The sequence below is a fragment of the Oryzias latipes genome, chromosome 11 (assembly GCF_002234675.1).
Source record: "Oryzias latipes chromosome 11, ASM223467v1".
NCBI classification, from domain to species: Eukaryota; Metazoa; Chordata; class Actinopteri; order Beloniformes; family Adrianichthyidae; genus Oryzias; species Oryzias latipes.
The window spans coordinates 1,076,868-1,102,652 of record NC_019869.2 but is presented as its reverse complement, the minus strand read 5'-3'; the positions used below and the strand labels follow the sequence as shown (position 1 = coordinate 1,102,652).

At 47.6% G+C, this 25,785-nt stretch overlaps 2 protein-coding genes across 4 annotated transcripts in view; both read right to left on the bottom strand.

Annotated features, from left to right (window-relative positions):
• The window catches only part of LOC105354996 (CD209 antigen-like protein E), a 686,243-nt gene that overhangs the window by 271,162 nt on the left and 389,296 nt on the right, over positions 1–25,785 (bottom strand). The gene's annotated exons all lie outside the window — the stretch shown is intronic.
• Positions 1,269–14,441, bottom strand: LOC111948169 (ephrin-A1-like). 2 transcript variants are annotated; one of them, XM_023959718.1, is made up of 5 exons: positions 14,169–14,441; positions 4,388–4,683; positions 3,030–3,095; positions 2,848–2,943; positions 1,269–2,752 (listed from the first exon to the last, which is right to left on the bottom strand). In XM_023959718.1, exons 1-5 carry the CDS (start codon positions 14,264–14,266, stop codon positions 2,643–2,645), a joined length of 666 nt encoding a protein of 221 aa, XP_023815486.1. In that variant the 5' UTR covers positions 14,267–14,441; the 3' UTR covers positions 1,269–2,642. The 2 variants fall into 2 exon arrangements, with proteins under 2 accessions (XP_023815486.1, XP_023815485.1); XM_023959717.1 differs by having other exon boundaries at positions 1,269–2,755; positions 14,169–14,440.

The window sequence follows — 25,785 nt, the reverse complement described above, 5'->3', positions numbered from 1 at the left end:
AGCATATTTCTATAACATATAATAGAACCCCTGTAATGCATAATGAAAAGATCATAGAAAACTGCTTTTTCCATTCATGCAGTTGTGATGCTGAGAACAGGAGGTTTTTCTGAGCCTCTGTTTGGTTTGTAAAGATCTGTAAATAATTATAGTGATCTTCCAGTCATACGTCATTGTTTGACTGTTTGTAAATGTGTCCTTTTCATAGAGAAACAACCACAGAAATGGTTTCTCTGCAACAAACAGACTTTTCTGCACATTTGTTCCAGATGTTAGTCAAATCTTATTGTCTGGTTTTCCAGAAACACGGGAACGCCGTTGATTTCATCAAAGCATCGATGTTTTTGCCTTTGTGACTGAGAAGAACTGAAAATAGTTGCCTTTGTTTGAATCTGACAGCACATTTGATCATTTTCATCAACGAGCTTTTGGTTTCTGCTGAAAGTTCAGTCTTTGTGAAAAACCTCTGCAAACATGTTAACACACAAGAATTAAAAAAACAAAAACAAATTATAACACAGATTCAACAGCAAAAACTGTCACACCAGTAAAAAAATATATATGAGAAGTGAATTCTATTATTAGCATCAAATCACCAAAGTGGGTTTTTGAGCTAAATCTTAACGTATCTTTAAATGTCCTCATCTATCGTTGATGCGCCGGCCTGCCTTATCGTGTACATGTGACCTCGGCTGGTCAGAGCACTTTATAGAGTCTCAAATCCCTTCGGTCCTCATTGCAGCGCCACACGAAGACGGCGTGCCACGTGGGGAGGAGCCAAGGACCGCGTCACCTGCAGCTCTCACCTGCAGGAGTCACCTGGGAGTCATCTGCTAAACTAAAGTTCGCATGTGTGCAACTTTGTGGACAGGAAAATGTTCAAACCGGGGGGTCCAAACTTTATAAAAAGAGGCACAGATTTGGTTAAAATGGGTTCTTTAAACCTGTTTATAACATCAAATTCTAATAAAAACTTAGCTTTCATCTCCTCACAATGAACAGAAATTTATCTAAAGATGTTTTAACCCAAAGGACTGAATTTCTGATTTAAAGACTGACATCTTTCAAACTCAGATCATGAAGACAATCAAACTTGTTTTGACAGCTTCGATGTTTCTTACTTCCAAGAGGAGGCAGTTCTCCTGTTGCCGTGACAACCCCACATCAACACAATGCACAATAAACACAATAGTACTGGTCTTCCAAAAATACTTTGTTTTTTTATTTCACATGAAAACTTTTCACATTTATCAAACTGGTCTTTTTTATATAATATATATATTTATATGTACACATATACATATAATATACATTTCTCCTAATTACAAATGTACAAAATTAGGCAACGAGAGTCCAGGTAAGAAGACAGAAATGGGGGTGAAAGCATCGCCCTCGCTGTACTTCATCCTTCCTTCCTGTGCGGTGGAAAAACAAACTTGGCGACCACGTCTGATGCTGTGTCTCGGCTGTAAACTGGTGACCGTCACAAACATCTCAATGTTTTGACTGAAAAAACCATAAAAAGTCCATTTGTATAAAACAAGGAGCAGCTTTGAGAAACGGTGAAGGTCTCTGTGTTCTCACACACATCCCAGTGTTTGGCAGAAAAACCTCTTCAATCAGCACTTCCACCTCTCCCCACCATCACCGACACGCCACGTCACAGTCACACAGACACAGGCTCCGCCCCCCACGCTGCCACCAGGAAACGTTTGGGAGGAGAGGCTCGTGGACACTTCTCAGCTGCAAATGTCATAAATTATCTTCACAGAATATACACAGAAATGATGGACACAGCTTGGGATGACAGTGCTTCATCCGCCAACAAACACTGCAAAAACGTTCAATTTTCACAAATATTTAGCTCATTTTACCAATTTGGTGCCATTTAACAGATAAAAATGGTTAAAGAAATAAAAAATTTAACTTAAAATACAAAAAAACAAATCTGCCACCACTATTTATTTATTAAAATGTTTTTTCTGGGCAGATTTATTTCCTTTATCAAATGAACATTCACATCTTCAGGTTGTTCTTTCATAAAAACTGATCTATTAACATCAAGTTCAATCATTATATTTAACTAAAAATTGGAGAGACTGAACGTTTTTGCAGTGAACTTAGCAGTGTTTCTGTTCAGGAGCAAAGAATCTGCATAAAAACCAGAGGAGCTCCTGCGTCGTAGATGCTACATGTAGAGAAAGTCGTCACACCGACGACAAAAACACAACAAGGAGTGCACAACAGTGGGGGGTGTGAGGGTCTGCTCTTTGGCTCAAAGGGTCACGGATGCATCTCATGACTGCAGATGTCATCGTTGGTCCAGTTTGAGGTTTGTTCTGCAGCTGCTTCACATCTTTCTTTTTTTTTAAAGTTTGCCACACATTTACAGAGGGGGGGGGGGGGGGGGGGGGGGTCCTGTAGACTAACTCAAAGTGAGCTTTGTCTCTCACAAAAGAAGACCCCCTCCTCATGAAAAAGTGGGACAAAGCACCAGAACTTTGTCTGACGTTCCCCGGCTCAAAGCGTCTCTCCCTGTGGCCAGCACCGGGCGCGCTCTTTGTGGGCCGCTGGTTTCCAAACCCGCAGGCGTTCTTCATTGTAGTCCGTGACAGAAGCAGCCGTCCGCCAACAGGAACGCCTCAGAGCAGCAAAAGCAGCACTGAGAGCAGCGGCGAGAGGGCGGAGAGCGACGGAGCCGCAGCGCTCCGGACGCTCTTCTGAACGTCTGGCAGAACCACCACCGGGTCGTCTGCTGGAGACACAACGGCGTGTTAGCTTACAGCCTGACCCAGCACGTCGCCAAGTAACTGACAGCTCGGTTGGACGGAGGCTCGGCCGACGTACCTGCAGGCATTCTGTTGGACGGGTTGTGAACGCCGCCGCCTGCTCCAACCACAACCCCGCCCCTCCGTCCGTTACCCACTCTGGCCTCTTGAGAACCTGGAAACAAACATAGGATCACTTTGGGTTTCAGCCAGACTACAAAAGATGAAGATTTCAGTCCAAAAAAGGGGGCGGGGCCTCACCATCAGCTGCTATGACGTCCACTCTGAGCCGGAGACACTCCTGGCCATGATGGTGCAAAGGCTTTGCTGCGGGGGGGGGGGGGGGGGGGGGGGGGGGGGGGGTAGAGATATCAACATTCAGTGTTTTGCACTTATCCTTCGCCTTAATCCAACTTCCCATGTGCGCGCACACGAGCACACGCACACACACACACACACACACACACACTTGGCAAGAGGAAGACACCAGGACAAAGCCTCAAGGCAGCCATCTGTGAGCCTCCAACCCGTCCCGCCGTTTATCCAATTACAGCCGTGGTCGGGTGTGGATGTTAAAGCCGGGCAAACATGGTCCAAACCAAGCTGACACCATGACCCCCCCTCCCCCAACACACACAAGCTCCGCCCCAAAAAGCTGCTCCCTGTGCTCAGAATCTACATCGCAGGACAACATCAAGACGATCGTACGGCTTTGCACTCCGGACTCTTGAAGCAGAAAATGAGCATTTTTAGGGGAGCTGTGATGATTTTTATACATTTTTAATGTGTTTTATTTGTTGACATAATAATAAAATTAATTATTTACATGACAATAAAAAATGGTGTTTTTGGTGTTTTTAACCTGATCATAAGACATTTTTGTGATGATGGAGGATAGAAATAAAACAAATTGGCTTAAAATTCTATTTCTGTGTATTTCTTCAAATGATTGTGAATCAAGGTGTGAGGGGCTGTAAGCTAGCAGGAGCCCCAGCGGCCCCGCCCACAACACAGAGGTGAATTTCTGATGAACTCCTGCCGCTCTGCAGAAACTAGGTCCTAGAAAACGACACAGGTTTCAGGATTTTAGCTATAAACGGCTTCATCATAATCTAAAAGAATCACCGGAAACGTTTTAAAACAGATCCAACGATGAGCAGAGTGGGACTTTAAAGACACATTTTGTTCAAATTCTGAGCAAGTTTCTTCTTTTAAAAAGCTTTTCCCTAAAAGTCTCGATGATCCTAAAAAGTCTTAAATGATCTGAACGTCCAGATCATTTTAGAACATCTTTTTTTGTACTGCAGTCTCACTAAAAAGCACACAACCTTATTTTTAGTGTTTCTCAACCGAAACCCAGTCATCAGGGCGTGATGGGATTTCCTCACTCGACCTCAGGACTGAATGAAGGAGTTTTCTGTGGGAGTCTCCCCCTCCCCTCTGAGTGCATCAAAGCTACGATTCATCACTCGGAATTTTGATCATTCCTTAAATTCCTGTCCCATCCTTGTGTTTGTAGATTAAACACAAGACTGAGATTTGAGGAGAAACTGCAGTGTTTTTGTGTCTAACTTAAGATGAGTTTGAATAAAGGAGAAAGCAAACATGCAGACACTTACAGATGTAATAGTAGCTCTCTCCCTGACGAAACTCCTTTCCCAGCGTGAACGGAGTAAAACGCTGGAACTTCTCGGAGAACTTCTCCGGGGCGTGGGGGGAGAACGGGTGGCTGCACTCCCAGCGCATTTGGTCGTACGACTGGGGCTTGCAGGTTTCGTAGTCCTGGCGCTCCACCATGTAGAGCACGTAGCGCTCGGCGTCCAGCAGGGGCACCTCGCCCTGGGGGTAGTGGGGGCAGACGATGTCCAGGTAGTCGTTGAGCTTCACCTCCACGGCGTAGTCGTCCAGGTGAAACCTGAGGGAGGAAACGGGACAGGGAGGTTACAGGCGGGCGGCGGGAGACGGATCACGGCCAGCATCGGAGCGGCGATAAATATAAACCTGAGAGCCGCTGATTATTTATTGATCTGCTGTTCAGCAGGGAAATCAGAGGGAGACGGAGCGCAGGACAAAGGATGGACGAGACGAGCCGAAGCTGAAGGAAACAGGAAAACACCAAAGAGTGACGGGGAAAGGGGCGCATGCACATGAATGAACGTAGCCCTGAGCATCGACCCCACGCCCCCCAGGAGCTCAGCCGTGTTTACAGAGAACTGTTAGCAGCCGCTTAGCCTGTGCAGACGGCAGACGAGTGAGAATCGCCGTCTGCGAGCTGCTCGTCCGCAGACGAGGCAGACGCAGGAGGAAAATGCAGCCGAGCAGGATGGATGCCGACGTTCAGCCTGCAACCGTCCCGCTCCTTACAGACAGAGACAGTCACCCCCCACCACCCACCCCTCCCCCTTTTTACGATGGTCTTTAAAGTCTCCCCTTCAGAGCGCCGTCCGCTCCACACCTCTGTGCATTAACATGCGAGACAAAAGGAGCTCCGCCTATCCCCCCCCCCTGTCCAGGTGAGTAAAGATATTCCAGCTCTGTCCTCCTCCCGAATGGAGGAGCGCTGTGGGGGGGGGGGGGACCCGGCTGAAGCCATCCATCACCGGCTGCAGCCGGCAACTGCTAACACACACACACACACACACACACACACACACACAGTTCCACACACTCCACTGTAATTCCGGTCCATCAACAACCCGAAGCCGAAGCTACCTACCATTTACCACCACCCACCCCCTCACAAACCCCCCCCCCCGGAGCACAGCTCCTCCCGTTCTGGCTCACCAAGCGGATCCCTGAGATTTGACGTCCTCCAGTGTTTTCACAGCAGAAAAGTTTGTGATGTGGGGTTATGTTGTGTTGCTGCACATATGTGGGTCTGTGAGCCGTTCAGCAGCTCGAGGAGGAACACAAATATCAGGGATCAGCTCTGATCTACAGAGACGTGTGATTCTGGAGAGCCTGCAGGCGTCAGACCCGAGCTGAAGTCCGTTTGTCTTTGGTAATTCCTCATAAAATCTTACAAGGGGCGTGGCGTGGGGGGGGGGGGGGGGGGGGTGACAGGGTCCATATGTGTGACTAACCATCAAAAGGTCCACCAGACGCTCATTAGTTAGTGATGTTTGTTGCCAGGGAACCTCTTAATACCCCCTTCCCGGGGCAACGACAGACGCCGAGGCTCCAAACTCAGAGGATCTGACTCCTGCTCCCCCCCCTTTTGGCTCCCTCCCCTCTCTAGGAAGGGTGAGGGGGGGTCACTCATCCCTGCCGGACTGCATTCCCTCACTGCTGAGGACGGCGTTGTCGTTAGAAAACAGGCACGTCGCCGTGGCGATGACCGGGGAGGGGCGATCATGTAGCCCCACGGCTTTCCCACCGCACTTCGTTTACCGGATCGGTGCGTTCGGACTTTCAATTCCAGCCGAGTCCATAACACGACTGAACAGGCACCGCTGCCCCCCCCCCCCCTCCTCCGTAATGACTGAAAACACACACAAACAAACCCCCCCCCCCCAACCGTCCTTTACCCCCGATTACAACCTGTGATACGGTCCCCATGAGTTCATCAAAAGATGGTGGAAGGGGGGTGCAATTAGAACACAAAAAGAGGGTATTAAAGTTGCCCTGGAGGGGGTAATTATGCCCCGGCCCCCCCACTTCTTAGGCCTTCAGGGCTCAGAGTCTTAGCAGGGGGCTTGAATAGAAGTGGGCCGGGGGGGTCAAAGGCCTGGTTTTTGAAGTTCCTCTGTGAAAGTGTTTCTGTGTGACGGCTACAGTGGCTTAATGGCTGCCCCCCCCCCCCGCCCCCCCGCCCCCGCCTCATACAGTGTCTCCGTTCACAGTGCGCCTGGGGGGCGGGGAGATGGTCCCTGAACGCACCCCAGGGAAGGGCTGGACACGGACTTTCATTTATGGAAAACGTTTCATTTCCCCTCCGACACCTCGGCATCGTCAGCGTGGTTCACGGATTCAACCAACGTCCTTCAAGACCAACGTTTGAGTCCAGCAAAGCAAAAGTTACGAGGGACTCAAATCCTTCAGCGAGACCAGGAACCTGCAGAAACCAGATCCACCATCAGAGAGCTTCACGTTTGACCATTTGCTGATTGATTTTGGAGGAGAATGATGTCACGTTCACACTTCCTGTCCGTCACCTTCACACTTCCTGTCCGTCACCTTCACACTTCCTGTCCGTCACCTTCACACTTCCTGTCCGTCACATTCTCACTTCCTGTCCGTTCTCATGGATGGCTGACAGGTGGAGCCGCAGCTCTGATTATGTCGGATCCATTCGTCTACGAAACACACGCCAAACTGCTACTTTACCCCGTTTGTCCGTAAAGGAAAAATGTGTTATAGATCCCCGGAGTCTCACGTGAACGCCCAACACCAATGACCGTATCAGACGACTGGACGCCACCCACAGAGAAATGGAAGACGCCGCCACATTGGAGCCAGATGTCATTGGTCCAAATGGATCCGAGTCCTCATTTCCTCATGTTTTGAGCGTTGGGCATGGGGGTCAGCAGGCTCCACCTACTTTCAATGAGGCATCTGATTGGTCCTTGAACTAGAGGAAAAAAGGAGGATTTTCAAGAAGATATAAAATAAAAAGGTACCAGATCCAGAACGGTTCCTCTGACCATTAGAACGACTCAGTACCAGCTGTTTGTTTCTCAGTGGACGCCTGTCGGATTTTAGCTTCTTGGAACCGCTTCCTGTTTGGCTGCCTTGGTGCAGCGGTAGGGCGGTCGACCCATGAACGTAATATTGCAGGTTCAATTCCTGCCTTGCACGTCCATGAGTCGAAGGGTCCTTGGGCAAGACACTGAACCCCACCTTGCCTCTGGTGGTAGGCAGGCGCCTGTGTTTGGCAGGATGTGATGGCCACCAGTGTGTGAATGGGTGTGAAAATGTGTGAGTGAATGTGTGTGACTGGGTGAATGGGTCTGTGACTGTAAAGCGGTTTGTCCTTGTAGGTAGAAAAGCTCCACATAAGTATACAAGTATACGCCATTTGGAACGCCAGGGGGGAGGGGCCACTCAGTCCAGTTCGCTGATACAGTCAGCAGTTAAGCACGCTCAGATGTTCAGGAACAAAGTGGAAACATGCAGGGAAGTATCAGCTTTTCAGGGAGAAATCAACGTGGTAATCTGTCATCTCGTTATCGGATAAGTGCGTGATCGGATAGAGAATGTTGGATTATCCTGCCTACAAGTCACTGGAAGGATCCATTAACCGAAGAAACCAGATAACGATGGGATAGTCAGTGTGCATGTAAACGAGCTAACTTTCAAAATCCTCCGTCTGCAGCTTTGGAGCAGATAGACGCTCTGACAAACGCTTTGACAAACGCTATTTGCTTCTGGCCTTGCATACGTTTATCGAATAACTTTGAGCTTTGGCGGATCACTTATCACTTTTGCTTATCGATGGATCCAGTGGGCGTGGCGTTTGTGCAGCCGGATTGTGTTAAAGCGTCCACCGCGGCGTTACCATGGAGACACCTTGTACCTGAGAAGGAAACAGGCTTTTGACCGTTCCATATGTTCTGTAACTATAAATCCCAACGTAACGCTGCCTAGGTAAATTTATGAACGAGTGAATAAAAGAACCAAAGAAACAGTTTCTCTCCTTGACTTTAATCTGGTTTCCAAGTGTTTGAACTGCGGTTACCGTGGAAACCTTTTGGGATCTCCTCGTCGCATGCGTCTGCCTGAGCCTGATGTTTATGTCTGATAAACGTGTGATGCGTCTTCAGAGCTCTGAGGAATTTGGGGAGTGTGTTTCAGTCCTGATAACCTGGAAGATGAAGAACCAGCCGCTGTGGCTGCGAGTGGAAAACACGCCTCCTCTTCCTCCTCTCCTGAGGAGGAATTCCTGATTCACTGGAGGCTTTCCAGGAGCAGAGGTCTAATCTCTCTGCTTTAATCTCTCAGCCTCTATCTGCGCCTTTCAACCGTCCGTCACCCTCTGGTTTCTGTGCTCCATGGCGCTGTGGAATGCTGGACCTCCGAGGCCGCAGAGGCCGCCGTGCGGATCACAGGTCGCACCTTTGCCGAGTCAGCAGCGGAGAGTTTTACAGGGACAATCCCACGGAGGAAAGAGCCTCCAGAGCCGGGCGGTGGATGCCGCCGTCATTCATTCATGCTGCCTCCTGCAGAAACAGTAGCAGCATAAACAGACTCTCCTCCCGCCGCCCAAAAGGCCACCGGCCCACATCACGGATGGGTAAACCAGGAATGCGGGGGACCCTCTAATCATTTGGCCCAAGCGTGGATTACGCGGTGAAGCGGAGGCTGGGGGGGGGTCCTTTGACCAGCATCAAACCCTGCCTAATACAGGGGCTTAGAGAGACTGAGGCCCAGAGCAAAGGCCCGGATAGAGGGGGGGGGGGCTTTTTCCCCCAAACCCTCTTTGTTCACGCTCTTCTCCTCGCCGACGCACCACAGGTCTGAACTTTGAAGGTGAATTCTGGGAAGTCTGCACCCAATCCACCGTTCTGGGTTTTCCTGAACTTCTGCTCGTTTCATGTGTCGATCCGTTCATCCGTCAGCGTCGGCCCCCCCCTGTCCGTCTTTCATCACTCAATAAGCAAACCAGATCCTCATGTCAGCTCTGTCCCTCCCCCCCACCCGAGCCACTGAACCAATCACGGCCTGTCCCGGTGGCATTCCAAAAATGCAGCTTTCTGACCCGTGTTTGTGGAGCCGGCGTGAAGCCATGCGGGCGCGTCGGGGGGGGGGGGGTCTTTCTGCTCCCTTTTCACACAATATTCCGGTTTTCTTTTCCCCCCCATGTGACTTTTTGTCAATCATCTCAATCAGCCCCCCCCCCCTGCCATTCACGCTTTCGGCTGCCGCTCCACCGCCGTTCCCGTCGGATTGGGTCCAGTCCATGGGGCTGATTCTCCTGCAGCGAGGAGGCTTAGTCGAACACGAATGCTCTTTCCAACTGTCTCATGTGCTCCCCATGAACATTCATCCCTTATGGGAGGGGGGCAGAAAGGTTAGCGCTGACATGACATTTCTCATGGGGGGGGCAAATGCCTTCACCAGGAAACTCCAGGATTGATTTTCCCAAAACAAACCTCTTCTTCTCGCGGGTCGTGTCTTTAACGGGGATTTATCTGCTCCTCATCCAAACATTTAAACCTTTTCGGATAGAATCAACTGTTGCTCAGGCGGTTGTCGGTTCTCCTCCAGGTGAACCGGCTTTTCAACTGATATTTTTGTAGACCACAAGTCTAGCCCTCCCACAAATGAAGAAAAGAATCCATATCTGCAGATAAAACCCACATTTTACGCGTTTCGGCTCTACCGATGGTTCAGCGTCATCAGGTGCCGACAAACAGCACAACAGAAGCTTTTGGGAATCGTGTTGCTGTGGAGTTTTCCTTCTGGCCAAGCAGCATACAGAACCAGAACAGGAAGCAGCCGAGGAAATCTGCAGCACAGATAAGGAAGAGGCACCAGGACGGGCAGGGAATCACACGTGAATCCAGATGAAGACATGGAAGACATTCGTCTGTCAGCATGAAAGCACCTCCAGAACGTCAGGGCGCCACGGCCGAACGCCTAAAAGCAGACAATCCCAGCTAACCTGCCTGCTTTACACCGCTGGAAGGTTTCTCATGGAATTATGGGAAGTTTGGCCGGCTGGCGTCCAGACTTTCACGGCCTCGCGTGTGTTGGTGTGTGAGAATCGTATTGTTTATTGTGCAGACAGGATGTGCCGTTTTCCCGGGAAAAGACGCCGGCAGGAAGTGCAGCGCTCTGCAGGAGACGCACAGCAGAGCAGAGGGCGTGCAGACGCTGCAAACACCGCCAGCAACACCTGCGGGGAGCTCAAACCTTTGGCCCGATTCACAGTCGATAAACCGGTCGTCCGCTGACGCGTCAGGACGACAATCTGTTCAATCTTCTCTGTCAAGAAAGGAAAAGTCAACGCACGGCAGCCAATAGGAGGAGATTACCGTTTGTCTGATAATCTCGATGAGATTTTTCCCCCAGATTGAATTTCCATGCAGGATTACAAAAACAGATTAAGAGAACGGGGGGGGGGGGGGGGGGGGGGGGGGGGCAGACGATTCCAGACGAAAAACCTCAAACCAGGATTAAGGATAAAGGAAGTAGGAATCTTTCCTATTTCTCCTCAACACTTTTACACTGATTCCATCAAGCAGTGTGACTGCCTGCCCCCCCTCGGTGTTTATGCGTCTGAACATGTACGCTCACGCACAACCAGATGCGTCCACCCAGACGCCGCTTCTGGTTTGTCTTCCCTAGAACTCCCTCCTCCAGCGGGCTAATCCCTCAGATTGGCTCTGCAGCTTTCTGCCGTTGGAGGAGGACTTGATGGGGGGGCAGAAAGACCAGTTCGACAGCAGAAAAGAGAAAGTGGAGCGGCTCAAGGCCTGGAGGGGCTTTTCACCACCAGGCAGGAGAAGGAACCGACAGAAAAGGCTGGCGGAAAGGGCAAAGTGCCTCGTGACGGATCGCCACGGGTGCCAAGAGCGATAAACCAAATTCCACACCTCTTAGCATGCTTCCCTTCTCCCCCCTTCCTCCGAGGGCCGGAGTTGGAGGTGAGGAAATAATAGACTGAAAGGGGACAGCTTGTAAAGTTGAGATAAAAGCCAGTGAAGGGGCGAAGGACGGGGGGGCGGTGAAAATTTCCCAGAGGCCGAGCTGCGGCGGGCGGGCGGGTCTGAGTGGCAGGCGGCATTCAGGGACCACCGTGGAGATCGAATGAGTGACAGACTGATAGAGGCTGAGCCACTTCATCACCTCCACAACTCTGACCCCCCATCCGTCACACCAGTTACTGCCCCTTTTCTGACGCCCACGGGGGGGCCGGTCCCCCAATTTGTATGGGACACATCACAAACACCCAGATTGACTGCATAAATACCAAGAAAAGTCCTTCATGTGGGAGGAAAATTCCACAGATTCCACTCTGTTCAGGGTAAAAGACCAAAAATAAATGAAACAGCTTTGATGTTTCCGAGTTCCAAAAGACGCCAAAACTGGAAAAGCACAGAGAGGAGCCATGAAACAGTTAACAGCCGAGCTGGGGAGGGCACCTGGCCAAACCCAGAGGTGGGGGCGGAGAGCGGGGGAGACAGGTACAAAGCAGAAAGGGAGTATGGGAGGAGGAGGAGGGAGGAGGTGAAGGCCTACTCCCTCTCTGTCAGCAGGAGGGAAAGAAAAAACATCAGTAAATGAGCGTTTTAGTGCAGTTTGGAGAATCCAGGGGGGCTGTGGGGGGGACGCGGGCCGTCACAGCCATGTGGCAAATACGTGTGTGTGTGTGTGGTTATTGTGTACGCGAGCATGTGAGTCAGACTGAGTAATCCAGAAACACTCCCTTTACCAAACACCAACCGAGCCGATCCAGAGCCGGAGCGCCTCTTTCTGGGAACCGATGATGAAGCGGTTGCTAATCAGAAACAAAAGCTGAAAAGTGGCGAAACATCCGAGCGCGCCAAACACAATCTGAAACAGATTTCACCGGCACTGAAAAAACACAGAAGTTCAAGCCGTCTGAGGCCCCCGGGGCGCACGAGGAAACCGCATCCACCCCCATCAGCAGGACTGCGCAGGCTGACTGCGCAGTCTGAGCCACGCGCAGCACGGCCATCAATCCGGCGTCCAACTGATCAACGGACGAGGAAAAGCGCCCGCCACACGGGAAAAGATGGATGTCAGCACGCTAACGGTCAAAAGGGGAGGAGGGAAAGACGAAAACATTCTGAACGAGGCTTTTTTGTAACTATGGGATTAAGAATAAAACAGGAAGTGATGATGGAGATTATCAGCCTCCAGACTGAACACAAACTCCATCCGGGACTTTTTCAGAGAAAACAGAGTTTAAGTCCCGCTGCGATCATGTGACCTGTAGCGGTCCCAGTGGTCTGTTAGCAATGATGACGTCTGAAAACCTGTTTCTGCAGAGCGGCACGGGTTCATCAGAAATGTACATCCCACACAGAGTGAGCCTACCCCCATTTCCCATCATCCATCTGTTCACAATGACCTGCTAGCTTACAGCCCCAACCTAATATTAGCGGTGCAACAAAAACAGCAGCAACATCGTAGCTACCCAGACGTCCAGCCCAGACCAGGAAAACAAAGACCATCACGGATGAACAGAAAGGGGCGGAGCAGGGAGCTTGTGGCCCCGCCCAACGTACCCTCTATGTCACAAATACGATGATTTTCTGACTGAGTAAAACTCAGAAATGTAGTTTTAATCTCATTTCCCTCCATTTGCACCTGAAAAATGCAACAAGAACCTGTTTAAATCCCCCAAAGCGCCTGTTTTTCCCATCGGGTGGGTCTTTAAGGTGGTAGGAGGGCGTTTGGCGTTCTCTGCCTGATTGACCGCGGCGGCGTCTGACTGATGGTCTGCCAGCAGGCGCTCTGTGCTCGCCGGTCCATGTGTGTTTCCGTGCAGCTCCACCAACAGGTCTGCTGGTGATGTGCAAACCTGACCCCTCTCATACCCCCACCCATCATCAACCATCACTTTAATTGACCCCCCACTTCTGCAGAATGGCCCCTAACCCCAACAATTTCAGCTCCAATTTCTCCTCCCCGAGCCATCCATCCGTCTCCCACGCAGCGTGACCTGCTGGCTTCAGGTTTCCTCCTCCGTCCTCCATCACTGCTCCTCCACCACCTGAAACATGAAGACCCTCGGGTCTCCTGCTGGAGCCCACCCTCTTCATATCTGATGATTTTCCCGCTGCAGCCGCAGGTTGGATCTGTCAGACGGGGGGGACAGCGCCACAGATATTTCCACACCTCCTTGAAAATCCACGCACGCACGCGCAAGAGGAAACCCTTTGTAGTCCCTCAACGGCAGGATGTCAAGTCATGACGGGAAAACTGCTGCTGCTGCAAACTTTATCACCTGGTGGGAGACGCTCTTCACGCACAGGATGCAGGACTTTCAAAATAAGACCCACTTCCCCCCAGCAGAGTTAGGAGCCAGCTGTCCGCGTGCACGGATTAATAGGTGACATAACCTGATGGAACTAATCCCGCAGAGCAGGAACAACACAGATTATTGCGAAACGCATTAAAACTAAACATGTTGGGCAATAAAAGCAGGTAAACAGCTGCAGAGACGGGGGCAGAAGTGCGGGGCAGAATGGAGGCTGTGCGGGGCAGAAGTGCGAGGCAGAATGGAGGTGGTGCGGGGTAGCCTGTCCCGCATCAGCCTGTCAACAACAGCGTTTGATTCCATGCAGAACTGCATTAAATGAGCCTGAGCTCCAAATCAATGCTAAATGTGATCAGAACATTTCGGCGCGGGAATCGACCCTTTTACGGTTATTTTCCTGCGTTTACATGTCTGCGCACGCACTGACTAAAAAACAATAAGCTCTTTACTTGGTGTTGCTGCTGTTCCAGTAGACGCTGTGCCGCTCCGCCGAGGCGCACCAGGCGCATGCGCTCACCACGAACCCCGCAATCCACGCCAAATCCATGCTGGAGACGAACGGAGACGCAGTCAGGGGAACGTTGCTCGGAAGCCCATGCGCGTGCACGTGCAGGCCGCGCGCTCCAAAGGAACCAAAAACAGGAGAAATCTGGCAAAAGTCAAAAACTGTTCAGAGACGCAGCGAAGCGCGGATCCGAACCGAATGAGGGGCTCCGTGCCGCGGACGCTGCTTTTGTGTGAAGCACGGAGCCACGCCCCCCTCCGTCACAGCACAGCGTGCGACCAATCAGAGGGCTGTCCGAGAAAAGCGCACTTTCCAGGTGAAGTGCGTTTGGTGAAACGACCCGAACCCGACGGAATGATGATCGATTCCAGGAGGTTCCGATCCGGAACACAAGGCTGTGACGTCACTACATGAAAAATAAAGTTTACCACAAACACATGAAAAAGGGATTCTGTGTTAATCCTGGAGAAGAATGTGTTATTTTATAAGCTAAACATTAGGAACAAAGGCAAAATATGGAGCTTTTTCCTTTTTTAAATCAAAATATTTATATTCTTTTCTTAAATACAGATAAAGATAAAAACGTTCTCTTTTCCCGTCAACAGCTGCAGCTTTTATAGTTTTCTTCACTTTATTTTGGATGAGAAATCAAATTCCTAATAAAGTTTGCTTTAGTAGCTGCAACTGAAACCATCACTAAGTAACTCCAAATATAGTTTCTTCTATACATTTATTTTGAGGTTTTCTTTGGGTTTAAAAGTAAAAAAGGCTAAATAGTTGTGTTGAAAAGTAAAAGATCAGCATCCAAAATCTCTTTTTTCTGTTTTTACATCAGGTTTTGCTCATCTACGCATCTCAAGGCGGGTTTCATTCATATTTCCTAACAGAAAAGATGCACCGGCTGTTGGTTGGTTTTGGTTGTGCCATGATGACCGGCTGCACAGTGGTTTGCACTTTGACCTCCCAGTGAGAAGGTCGTGGTTCAAATCCCAGCGGGGTTCTTTCTGTGTGAGGTTTGCATGCTCTCCTCATGCATGCGTGTCCTAAAATAAGCTTTGTGGATTATTTGGCGCCTAAATAGTCCCTCAGGTGTGAATATGAGGGACTGGTAACCCATTTAGGGTTCAGCCCACCTTCACCCAAACAGCACCTGGATAGGCTCCAGCAACCAAGTGTCCACCAAACAGGTGTAAAAAAAAAAGGATGAACTTTTTCCAGCAGGATTTGGTGCATGTTTAGAAAAGTGAAAACATAAGTAAACACACCTGGATGACCTGGATCACCTGATAAAAGCAGGTGTGACTGCTTTAAGATGAATGTAGTCACAAGTTCAAGCCCCTTGTGGAAAACACTCAACCACTGTTGGTTTTTGGAAGAACTTAAGGCAGTTTCTCGGGAAAAAAAAAATAGTTTCCAAAAATGTTCTCAACGCTGTCCGAGCAATGATGTCACCACTTAAGCTCCTGAACACGCCGCTCCATTGACTTCCATCAGAAATCCAGACGTGATCTGAAATGTTAATAACATTTAAACTGCGATTGTGTGAAAGTGTAAGAGGTTTAAAGAATCAAAGGAACTTTGTCTGCAGAGTTTAACAGTTTTTCTAACTGAACTTACATTGTGAGAATGAAATCCACATATTTCAGGGATTTTAAGGCTCATTTCTAATGAAAAAAGTGTTTTGTTGGACGATTAAAAAAAGTTGGAGAGCTCCAAAGTAGAAAGCGCCAGTCCAATCAAAGATTGGAATGTTCTGGTGGTTAAATGAGATAGATGGGGGGGGGGGGGGGGGGGGCATCCAGAAAGGGGGAAGAAAAACACAGCAGTCTCATTTTCTAAGTTTAAATGATGAAAATGTTGACGGGCAGGTTGTGGTTTCCAGTTGCCTCGCTGTTTGTCCACATAGACAACCTAAATCTAGATTGCCGTCTTCATCTCAAATACCTTTTAGGCAATCCGGAAAATAATCCTGGAGTTGGAGGAGCAAAGTTATAACTGAAATGGTTCAGGCCTTTCAGATCAGAGTGGAACCAGCAGCCCACTTTGACCCGCTTATGTTCTGTTTAATGAAACATGGCAACCCCCTCTTCCACTGTGATTTGTACCTTTGGCATCGCTACCAACATATTTTCAAGTTTAAATAATAAAAAAAGTTCTACCTAAAATTTGATTTGTGTTAAGTGTCATATTTATTGTTTGGTCATCACTGCATGAGGCTCGACTAAATAACAGCGTCTTTTTAATGAAAAATGTGCAATTGCTATTTGATCTGCAATTTCAATTTTTTTATTCAATTCAAATTTGGTTAAAAATATTTATAACCTTAAAATGAAACATTCTGTTAATTGCAAATAAATAGCAGAACGGGATTTTTTAAATGTCAATCCAACAGATCTTTTTTTGCAGTGTATTCACACTATTACAGCTTAAAAAAGGGTCAAGGAGTGAAAAAAGTCACAAATCTTCGAGGGTTTTAATCTCTGTGACCATGAAAAAAATGAATGAAGTAGTGGAGAACTGAGGTGATGAATTAATCAATGGTTTGTCAGCTTTTCCCACTCATCTGCTGCTCACAGAAGAACAGCTCAACGTCTTCAGAACCTCCATCCATCCCTCGCTAACCTTTGGTCCTGATGCTGCTGGACGCCTGGTTGTGTAATTCCCCGTAAACGCCCACACATGTTAAATCTCTTTATTATCTAGTCTCTTTGGTTGGACGCACACCCACACACACCATTTTGGCTGTTTTCTATTCAACGCAAACGTCCCAGACTGGAGGGAACACTTGGTGTGAGACACATTCTGTGTTCAGCCTGGGGGAGGCATCGGACCAAAATCAATCTGCATTTTTAAAAAATTCTGTCCAAGCCCATTTCAGATGGAACAGTGCAAATACAGAAAGGCGTCCGTCCGTCGTAATTGTCGGCCGCTCCGTGTCAGGCAGGTCGTTCACGAGAACGTGTTTTGTATTCATGAGAAGTGCTCGTCCTGGTTTTTGCAGAATACAATTGTTTTCTGTGGCTCAGGAGGAGAGGAGGACGACGGCTAATGTAGCCGTCATTTACATTCAGAAGTCAGAGGAAGGGCTTTTCATCCGTCAGGAACAAAACCAGAAGCTGTTTGGTTTGAATCAAACATGAAGCAGAACAAAACTGTTGATGAGATGCAGGATTTTCCCTACTGTGGGTTTGCAGGCCCACGGATCCACTCACAGAAACGATCGGCTTCAGTTTACAAGGACAACGCTCACAGAAAGACGGCCTGAAGCTACGTGAACAACGGCCTCTGTGAGCGACCGCTTTCAGTGAGAAGTCCATGTAAACGGGTAAATGTGCGTTTCAGGCTTTAAGACGTTTGCATTCACGTGTCTCCATGCCCGACCATGTTTGGGCTCTGTGAGAAACATCTACAGCCATTCAACGCACGTTGAAAGTTCAACCAGCTGAACTCTGACCAATCAGGGACTCCGATTTGGCAGTGAGGTACGGATGGCGTCCAGTGGAAGGAAACGCCTGGAGCAGGATTCACCACCCATCATTTCATACTGAGCCTCTTCCAGCTGTAGGTGGCAGACATGCGCTAGTCAACAGGAGCAAAAGAAAAGAAGCCCCTCCCTGCGTGTCCAGTGTGAACCCCATTTGCTGGAAATGCCTTTGGTCACATGTGTCTGTTTGGGGGGGTTGACTTGCACAGTTGCTGCAGGTTTTTGGGTTGTCCGTGGGGGGGGGGGCGTAGAGGAGCGACTGCAGGCGTGTCTTACAGTTGGCCTGAGGCTCGTGCGACCGCCTCCAGGGACGTCATGAAAATGGATCGTACCACAGTCATGCGTGTGGTAAATTCTGAAAGATATGTGAGTCCAATAGAAGTTATGACGATGCATTTATGACGATGCCATCACACGCCGTCCGTACGCCACAGTTAGTAAGGTGCGAGTACCCGCCTCTTACTGACCGCACAAATGCTGCACACATGGGGTTGTGCACGTGATCAGTAGGAGTCTGTAGGACGTCCACACAAACTATACTTATTTTCTATTTTCCACCAGTCAGGCTGCAGAACAGAGCGCACACGTGTCACGCCAACAGCACTAACAGGACCCTTGTACAGTCCAGAGGATTTACGATACGCCTGCGTCTCACCTTTTTCCCCATATATGTTGTGTAACCCTTGTTCTATCCTAGGCCCTTTAACGTTGGGAGTGGGGTCATCTAGACCCACTAGACAGTGCTCTGAACCTCTTTTCTTCAATGATTTGTGATCTTCACTGGTGTCCATGGATTACATGAAATCTTTCCACCTTTATCCACCTTTGTCATGGTAGGGGGAACACCTCAATGGAAGGGGGGGGGGGTCATCTAAGATAACACAAGGGTTAAGTGTTAACCATGACCTGTCGTACACAGCATGAATGTAGAAAAAACAAGTATTTTCAGGTTCACAGAGCGGTCTACGACCTTGACACTGTGTGGGTTTGACCATTTTCCACCTGTCTCCACCTGTACGTACAGTTGGAACTGAGGATTGACATGCAGGAAAGTTAGGAGAACAGCTGTTTGATGTTGTCATGGCAACGCAACTACCTTTTTAGTTTTGACACTTGAACCAAATGTTTATGCAGCAAACGTGATGAAAAGCGAAGCAAAAACCAAGTTTGTTTCTGGAAAGTTCCGTCCTGTTTCTTGACTAAGTTCCAGACTGAATTTCATTTACAGGCGTTTGCCTCGGCGGGCAGGAAGGCGGATCTGCACACCGTCGCACACTCCTGCAGGACAAACGCTATAGACAGAAGTGTTTGGCCTCTTTTCCATGAATACAAATGAGAGCTTTAATGACAGACTGTCATTGAATTTCCCTCCTAAAACAATGCTTCACCACCCATTTACATAAGTGGTCTCTGTTGGTTTGAATCAGCCCAACAGCACTCAATCCAGCGTGCATCTCAATAGCGCCTTTGGTTTTTCTGCACCATTGTTAGTCAACGGAGGAGTTCCTCCCGAGTCCAAGAGCCTTTTCTCTGGAGTGCTTCCTGAAATCAGCTCTGCTCAGGTCTACCTTCTCTGTGGGTAAAAGGAGAACCACACAGCAAAGATAGGATCCTTTTTTCTTCGTTGCAATTTGGCTGAGGACGAGTTTTCTTCAGTTTGCAAAAAAAGAAGTCAACATTTTCCATTCAAAGCTAAAGGTGGAGAGATTCTACACAATAGTCAAGGCCATCAGTGAACAATCCTTCAGCTATAGAACAAGCAGCCTGTGTCAGAGGTAAACCAAAAGTGCTTCATTTGCAAGAATGTGAAGAGGCTGGAGGTCAGCGGGGCAAAGCTCTTCAGTGCAGCCTGGGATTCTGTGGACACCAGTCAAAGAAAGTCCAATTCTTTTTCAAGCCAGACCATCAATGACAGAGCTGTCAGTCTTTCTTTAATGCTGCAGGCATTAAGTGAAAACGTTTGGAGGCTTTGGATGTTGACATTAAAGATCCACACAAAGCATTAACTTCTTTCAATCATCTGGATCTGGTTCTCCAGGATGTTCCTGAAAGTGTTGACTAGCTACAAATACTCATGTGATCCATGTATTTCTGAGACCCCCAACTCAAACTTTTCCTAAAAATCCGTTTCATGGAACGTGGTCCATGTTTTCTGCCCTGTAGTTCATCATCATTCCACTAGGGGCAGTAAAAGGGCATTTCCTGCCATTTCAATTCAATTCAATTCAATTTTATTTGTACAGCCCAAAATCACAACAACAGTCGTCTCGATGGGCTTCGAAGTAAAACATGAAATCAAAAGGATCACGAATACAAAGAGTTCAATAGAAAAATACTAAAATGAACTAACAAACATTTCACAATGTTATGCTTGGGTGGGGTCTCAAGAACACTTTTGGCGGCAAACATTTGGCTAATTTTCTAAACGTTATACTGAGAATAACTCATCAATTGTCATTCATTTTTAATGGGTTATTTTCACATACATACATACAGTATATTTATTTGACAACATATTTTACCTTTGCTACACTAAAAAGTTTTGGGATGAAACGTTATTTTGGCAGCTCATTTTCCACCCGGAAGTAAGACGCCTCCATCTCTGAGGCCCCGCCTTTCGCTTCTTGTGGGTGACGCCCATTTCATGACATCATCCTTGAGTTTTACCCACGAAAACCAACAACATCTGTACTTTTACAAAGATGGATGTGCGTATAGTTAATATAAAATGAAAGGGCTCAGCCAATCACCACTAGCTCCACTGAGAAAGTGGGCGTGTGTGTTAGCCTGGGGGCGGAGCTGGCACTACAGACTCTTCCTGGAAGGGGCGGTTCCTCACTTTGTGACATCACAATGTGAGGACCTACACGTTTTCCTGAATTGGGAGGGGCAGATGTTCAGAGAGCAGGTTTTTAGAGAAACACTCAGAAATGCGTGAATGGATCAAAATACCACTTTGGGTTGGTTTTTAGTGAGGAATTGACATTATATTACATTTAAAATACATTTAAAAGCTCAAAAAGGGGATTTGCTGCATTGAAATGGTGCAAAATGAGTTGATCAGGAGTTCTTTATAATCCAGTTACCTCACGTTAAAAAAGGTGTGGATGTTGGTAAATATTGAACTTTTTTCCTGTGAATATTTTTACACTTTGAACTAACATTGTTAACCTTACAGAATCTCACGATGCATGGTCATTGATATTACAGCTGTTATCAAAGGGGTTTAGTTCCCCAAAACACTGATGTGGTACTTCACAGGGTTACATTGCACGAATTAGAGTTTGAACTTTCCCCTCTAACCAGGATTTTTCCACGCCGCCTTGACCCCCCCCAACCCCTCACATGTTTGTGTAGAATCCAAGTCTTCATAGACTCCAAGTGTGTCTGGGAGTTCTGTGATATATCTGAGGTTTAACCAGAGCTTGTTTTTGGTGAAGAAAAAGGAAGTTTTGTCATTGGTTGCTGTTTTTTAATTTAAAATTTTGCATCCATTTTTATGCACTATAAAGTGATATTGTGGTCCTGACGCTGAAAGGAATGACAAATGCTGATGATCTACACAATGAAAGGGTCCAGAATGAGAACAGACGCGCAAACACAATCCCAGTTCACTGAGTACCAGCATGGCAGGCCAGGCTGGGAGACAAACGGCTGCTGTGAAGAAGGCGGATGAGGAGGAGGAGGAGGACTGAAGGAAACGCAAACGCATTGTTGGATAACGAGAGTGGAATGAAAGAAGAGTGAGGAGGTGTGCAAAAAGAGACGGAAAAGGCTTAAAACAGACTTCCTCAATGCAAAATATGACAATTTAGGCAAAGAGGCACAAAACATAAGGCAGCAATAAATATGTTTTACTGGTAAATGATGCAGAGAGACCTTTGCACCAGTAATTAGCCAACATGCAACTTTTGCTGACCTGTAATTACGGGTACCTCTCCTGGGGGAAATGGAAATTTTAGAGTGCAATACATCATTTCCACAAGACTGTGACACAAAAAGTGGCTTCTGAGACGTCGCAGGGGACTCGAGTGTTCGATCCCTGTGGGGCCGTGGACTTGTTTTAGAATCACAACAGCAGACATCTCCTCACTTTGTCTCCTCAGTTTGGTCGTCTAGAAAGTCTGCAGGATCTTCAGAGATCAGATGTGAAGGTGGAACATTTTTAATCAAAGGGAAGCGAATTAAACCGAACACATGAAAACCTGGGAGGCCAACAAAGAGGCTTAAAGGAAAGATGGATGCCGAATGAAGCCAATTGGGCAAGTCGGGCCGAGAACGATAGAAATAGACACGAAACAAACAGAAAGGGCACGGCGAGAGAGGAGAGGCACAGGATGTAATAAGATGCTCAGATGAGGTGGGAAATCCAAATGCAGGGGAGGCGGCGAGGCTCCGTGGCAGAGCGCGGCGGGAGCGATGGAGCGAGATGATAAATACACAGCGAGAAGACAAATCATCCGTAAAATCACAAGGAAATCAATACCTGACTTCTGGAGGGAAAACAACTAATGAAGAGGAGAGCCACACAGGGAAAGACAGATGACTGTAAAAGAGAAAAATAGCATTTTAATGGTTGTGAGTACAAAAACTAACTTTTAAAAGACTGAAATGTTTCAAAAGAGAAAAACGGTTTGAGTAAAGTGGTGTGAGAGAGGAAGCGGGCCTTCAGCGATGAAGAGGAGTGGACGAGAAAACCCAAAAGGGGGAATGCAAAAGCACTTTTTAGCAGCACAGACAGATGCAGTGAGAAAAGAGGGAGACACTCAAATGTAAATAAAGAGGACAAAAAAGGGATGCATGATGGCGGATTCCTGAAAAGCTCCTTCAATATGTTGAAGGGCAGCTCTATGGACGGCGTGGATGAAAAGAAAGAGCTCTCCTTCTGTCAGCCAACTTTACAGTGAGTCCAGGGACTCTGTCTGGAGAAAGGGGGACCACCCAGGGCCTCTGTTTACCGTCCCCTGACCTTCCCTGAAACAACAGCCTGAACAAGTGTAAAACTTCGGTGGGAATAAGTCGGTGGCAGCAGAGCTCTGAAGTGTAATTACATCATTACAGACGCCCGGCAGTGAGAAACTGGACTCATATCGCTCTGTAAACACAGCAGCAGAACATTACACTTCCACTGGGGAGTTTTTTTAAGAAAGCGGCTGCAATCTCAGCCGAACACCTTCCTCCTGAGGAAATGAGTCCAAGCCGGCGAGTGAAGGCTGAGCTTCGGATGCTAGATCCACGCCGTCCTTTATCGGAACAGACTTTGAGGCTGAACATCACGAACCGTCTATTCTAATTAGGGCCGTGTCTGACAAACGATACCAAACATCCCAACTCACCTAACGTGTGTGCACAACTTTATCAAAATTCTAGAAATGACAAAAAACAACAAGACTGTTTCCATTGTTCCATGATGCTGTGGATCTAATGTGGCGCCCGCTGTGCATTGCCCAAGGCCGCCAGTTCCTACCAAGAAGCGCATTGCCATCCGGTTGTTGGTCACATGACTCATTTAATATTTAAAAAAAGTGTTTCCATTGCAATTTTGCGAAATTCTGAAACGCCTCAAAAACCTCCTTTTCCAAGCGCAAAACTTTTTTTCAATAAATGAAAGTTTTTTTCCCCCCGAAATTGTTGTGTTTCCATTAAGCAAATCTATCATCGCAAATCCAATTTGTGCATTTTCATAGTCAATGGAAACACAGCTAGTGTAACAGACTACATATTTGAATTTTTAAAGGAGTATGAATTTTAAATTTTCTGAAACATACTGTATATTTCAAAGTAGGGAGCCGGTTTAGCTCGTGCTGGTTTGCGGCGCCTTCCAACCGTGAAACCAGGGTTCGACTCCGGGCTGCTCCCTGTTCCCTTCTCTACCTCTGTGCCGGTCCCAAGCCCGGTTTGAGAAGGTTGCGTCAGGAAGGGCATCCGGCGTAAAACATTGCCAAGTTTACCATGCGACTTGATGGGAGAAGCCGAAAGAGGAAGAAGAAGACTGTATATTTCAAAGTATAAGTTGTGAATACAAAATATGTATGTATACATTTTATTGAAAGCTGTTTCTTTAAACCACATTGCTTAGCACAGTGTGAACGTAGAATTATATGCGATAAAGGCAACCACCAGAGGGCGCTGTAGGTGTGCGTATCTGCATTTGCTCCTGACAGCAATGCAGAAGAAGAAGTATTCTGCCCCCTTGAACTTTTCAACCTTTTGCCACATTTTAGGCTGCAAACATAAAGATATAAAACTGTAATTCTATGTGACGAATCAACAACACGTGGGACACAATCATGCAGTGGAACCACATTTATATGATATTTCAAACTTGTTTAACAAATTTGAAATGATGGGCGTGCAAAAAGACCCAGCCGTCCGTCTAAACTTACAGCTCAAACAAGGAGAAGACGATCAGAGATGCAGCCAAGAGACCAATGATGAGTCTGGGTGATCTACAGAGATCTACAGCTGAGGTGGAGTGTCTGTCCATAGGACAGCAATCAGTCAGTACTGCACAAATCTGGCCTTTAGGGAAGAGTCGAAAGAAGAAAGCCATTTCTTAACCATAAACAACCAAAAAAACTGTTGTTTAAAGTTACCCACAAGCCACCTGGGAGACACACCAAACATGTGGAGGAAGGAGCTCTGGTCAGATGAAACCACACTCTAGTAGTTAGTGAGGTAATTAAGTAATGGTTCCTTACACAAACTCTGCACACATACATACTGAAGATGTCCGTAGGACGCCCGTATAAGATCCACCATGATTGTCTGATTCCCTCATTTCTAACAGTAAGCCTGCAGGATGGAGCGTGCACGTATCACGTGAACAGCAATAACGGCTCCTCGAACAGTTTGCAGGTTTGGGGAAGGGTTGAAAAAATGAAACATCCGTACGACACGCCTGCATCTCACCTATTTCACCCTTCCCTATACAACCTTACATATAAGTGTTCACTACGACCTGTTGCCTGCAGCATGACAGTAGAAAAACTTCTGCCACCTGGATGTTTCGTACGTGTCCCATACAGGTTTGACCATTTTTAACCCGCAGACAGCCAGTATCCACCTGTAAGGACAGATCGGACTAACATGTGATCCAACAAATGAACAACGCGCATGATCCAAAGGATGTTTTTGGAACTTATGACCATTTTTGACGCGCAGACGGCCCGCATCCACCCGTGAGGGCAGTTGGGACTAAAGGCTTTATCCTCATGTGATTCCATCAGACATCAGCAGCTCAATGTTTTCCCCTCATCTACTACCATTTGCTGGTATTTGAATTGATTTTTTTGATTCTCTTTTTGCACGAGTCAAAAGCAATAAATGAACTCAAAAACATTTCCAGGTATGGATACATTTCTGTCTAATGTTTCCATCATCTGGTTATGCAATACTCGTAAATGCGACTTTATTGAAGGTCCAGCTTGCTGCTGCTGCTGGAAGGTTCAATCAATGCAATTTTCCATCTTTAACGTTGATTCTTTTAGCAATTTGCTTTGCTGAAAGTGTAAACACAGGGGAACAGATGCATTATGTAACGGGTGATATTCTGGCCATCGCAGATAAACACGCCGTGATGCATGATGTGAAAGATATGCAGGGGTTTATACACACTCACAGACAGAGGGGTAAACAGATGACTCTGGGCTTTTGCAGCCATTTAATGTGACAAATAGAGGTTCTGCAACAAAACCTGGTGAAGCAAAGACTTGTTGGTGAATTCAGCTGTGTGCACGCAGAAGACGTGTTTACTTGAGTCCAAATGAGCTCAGAGTTTGCATGTGTGGTCCTGAGGTGCCACAGAAGGACGTCTCTGCTAAAGGATGCAACGCTAAAATCTGATTAATAGCAATGACCCCCACCCCCACCCCCACCTTTCATCAGGCACACGCTTCTATATTGGTGGAAGAAAAGACTTTTACGGCCTCTGACCCCGCTGCCTTCTTTCCACATGAACAGCCGTCCCTCTGCCGCGGCACACTCTGCCTCTTCAGCCTCCCTCTGTCAGAAGAGATATAAAGACTGAGGACAGGATTTTTATGACCCCCTTTTCCCTCCTGTTTATTGACACAGA

Excerpts from the sequence above, each read along its gene's own strand:
- LOC111948169 (XM_023959717.1), bottom strand. The coding sequence starts at position 14,266 with ATGGATTTGGCGTGGATTGCGGGGTTCGTGGTGAGCGCATGCGCCTGG. Across the intron at positions 2,944-3,029 it reads GGACGTCATAGCAGCTGATG|GTTCTCAAGAGGCCAGAGTG; the intron begins GTGAGGCCCCGC and ends GTTTGTTTCCAG. Across the intron at positions 2,756-2,847 it reads GTCCAACAGAATGCCTGCAG|CAGACGACCCGGTGGTGGTT; the intron begins GTACGTCGGCCG and ends TTGTGTCTCCAG.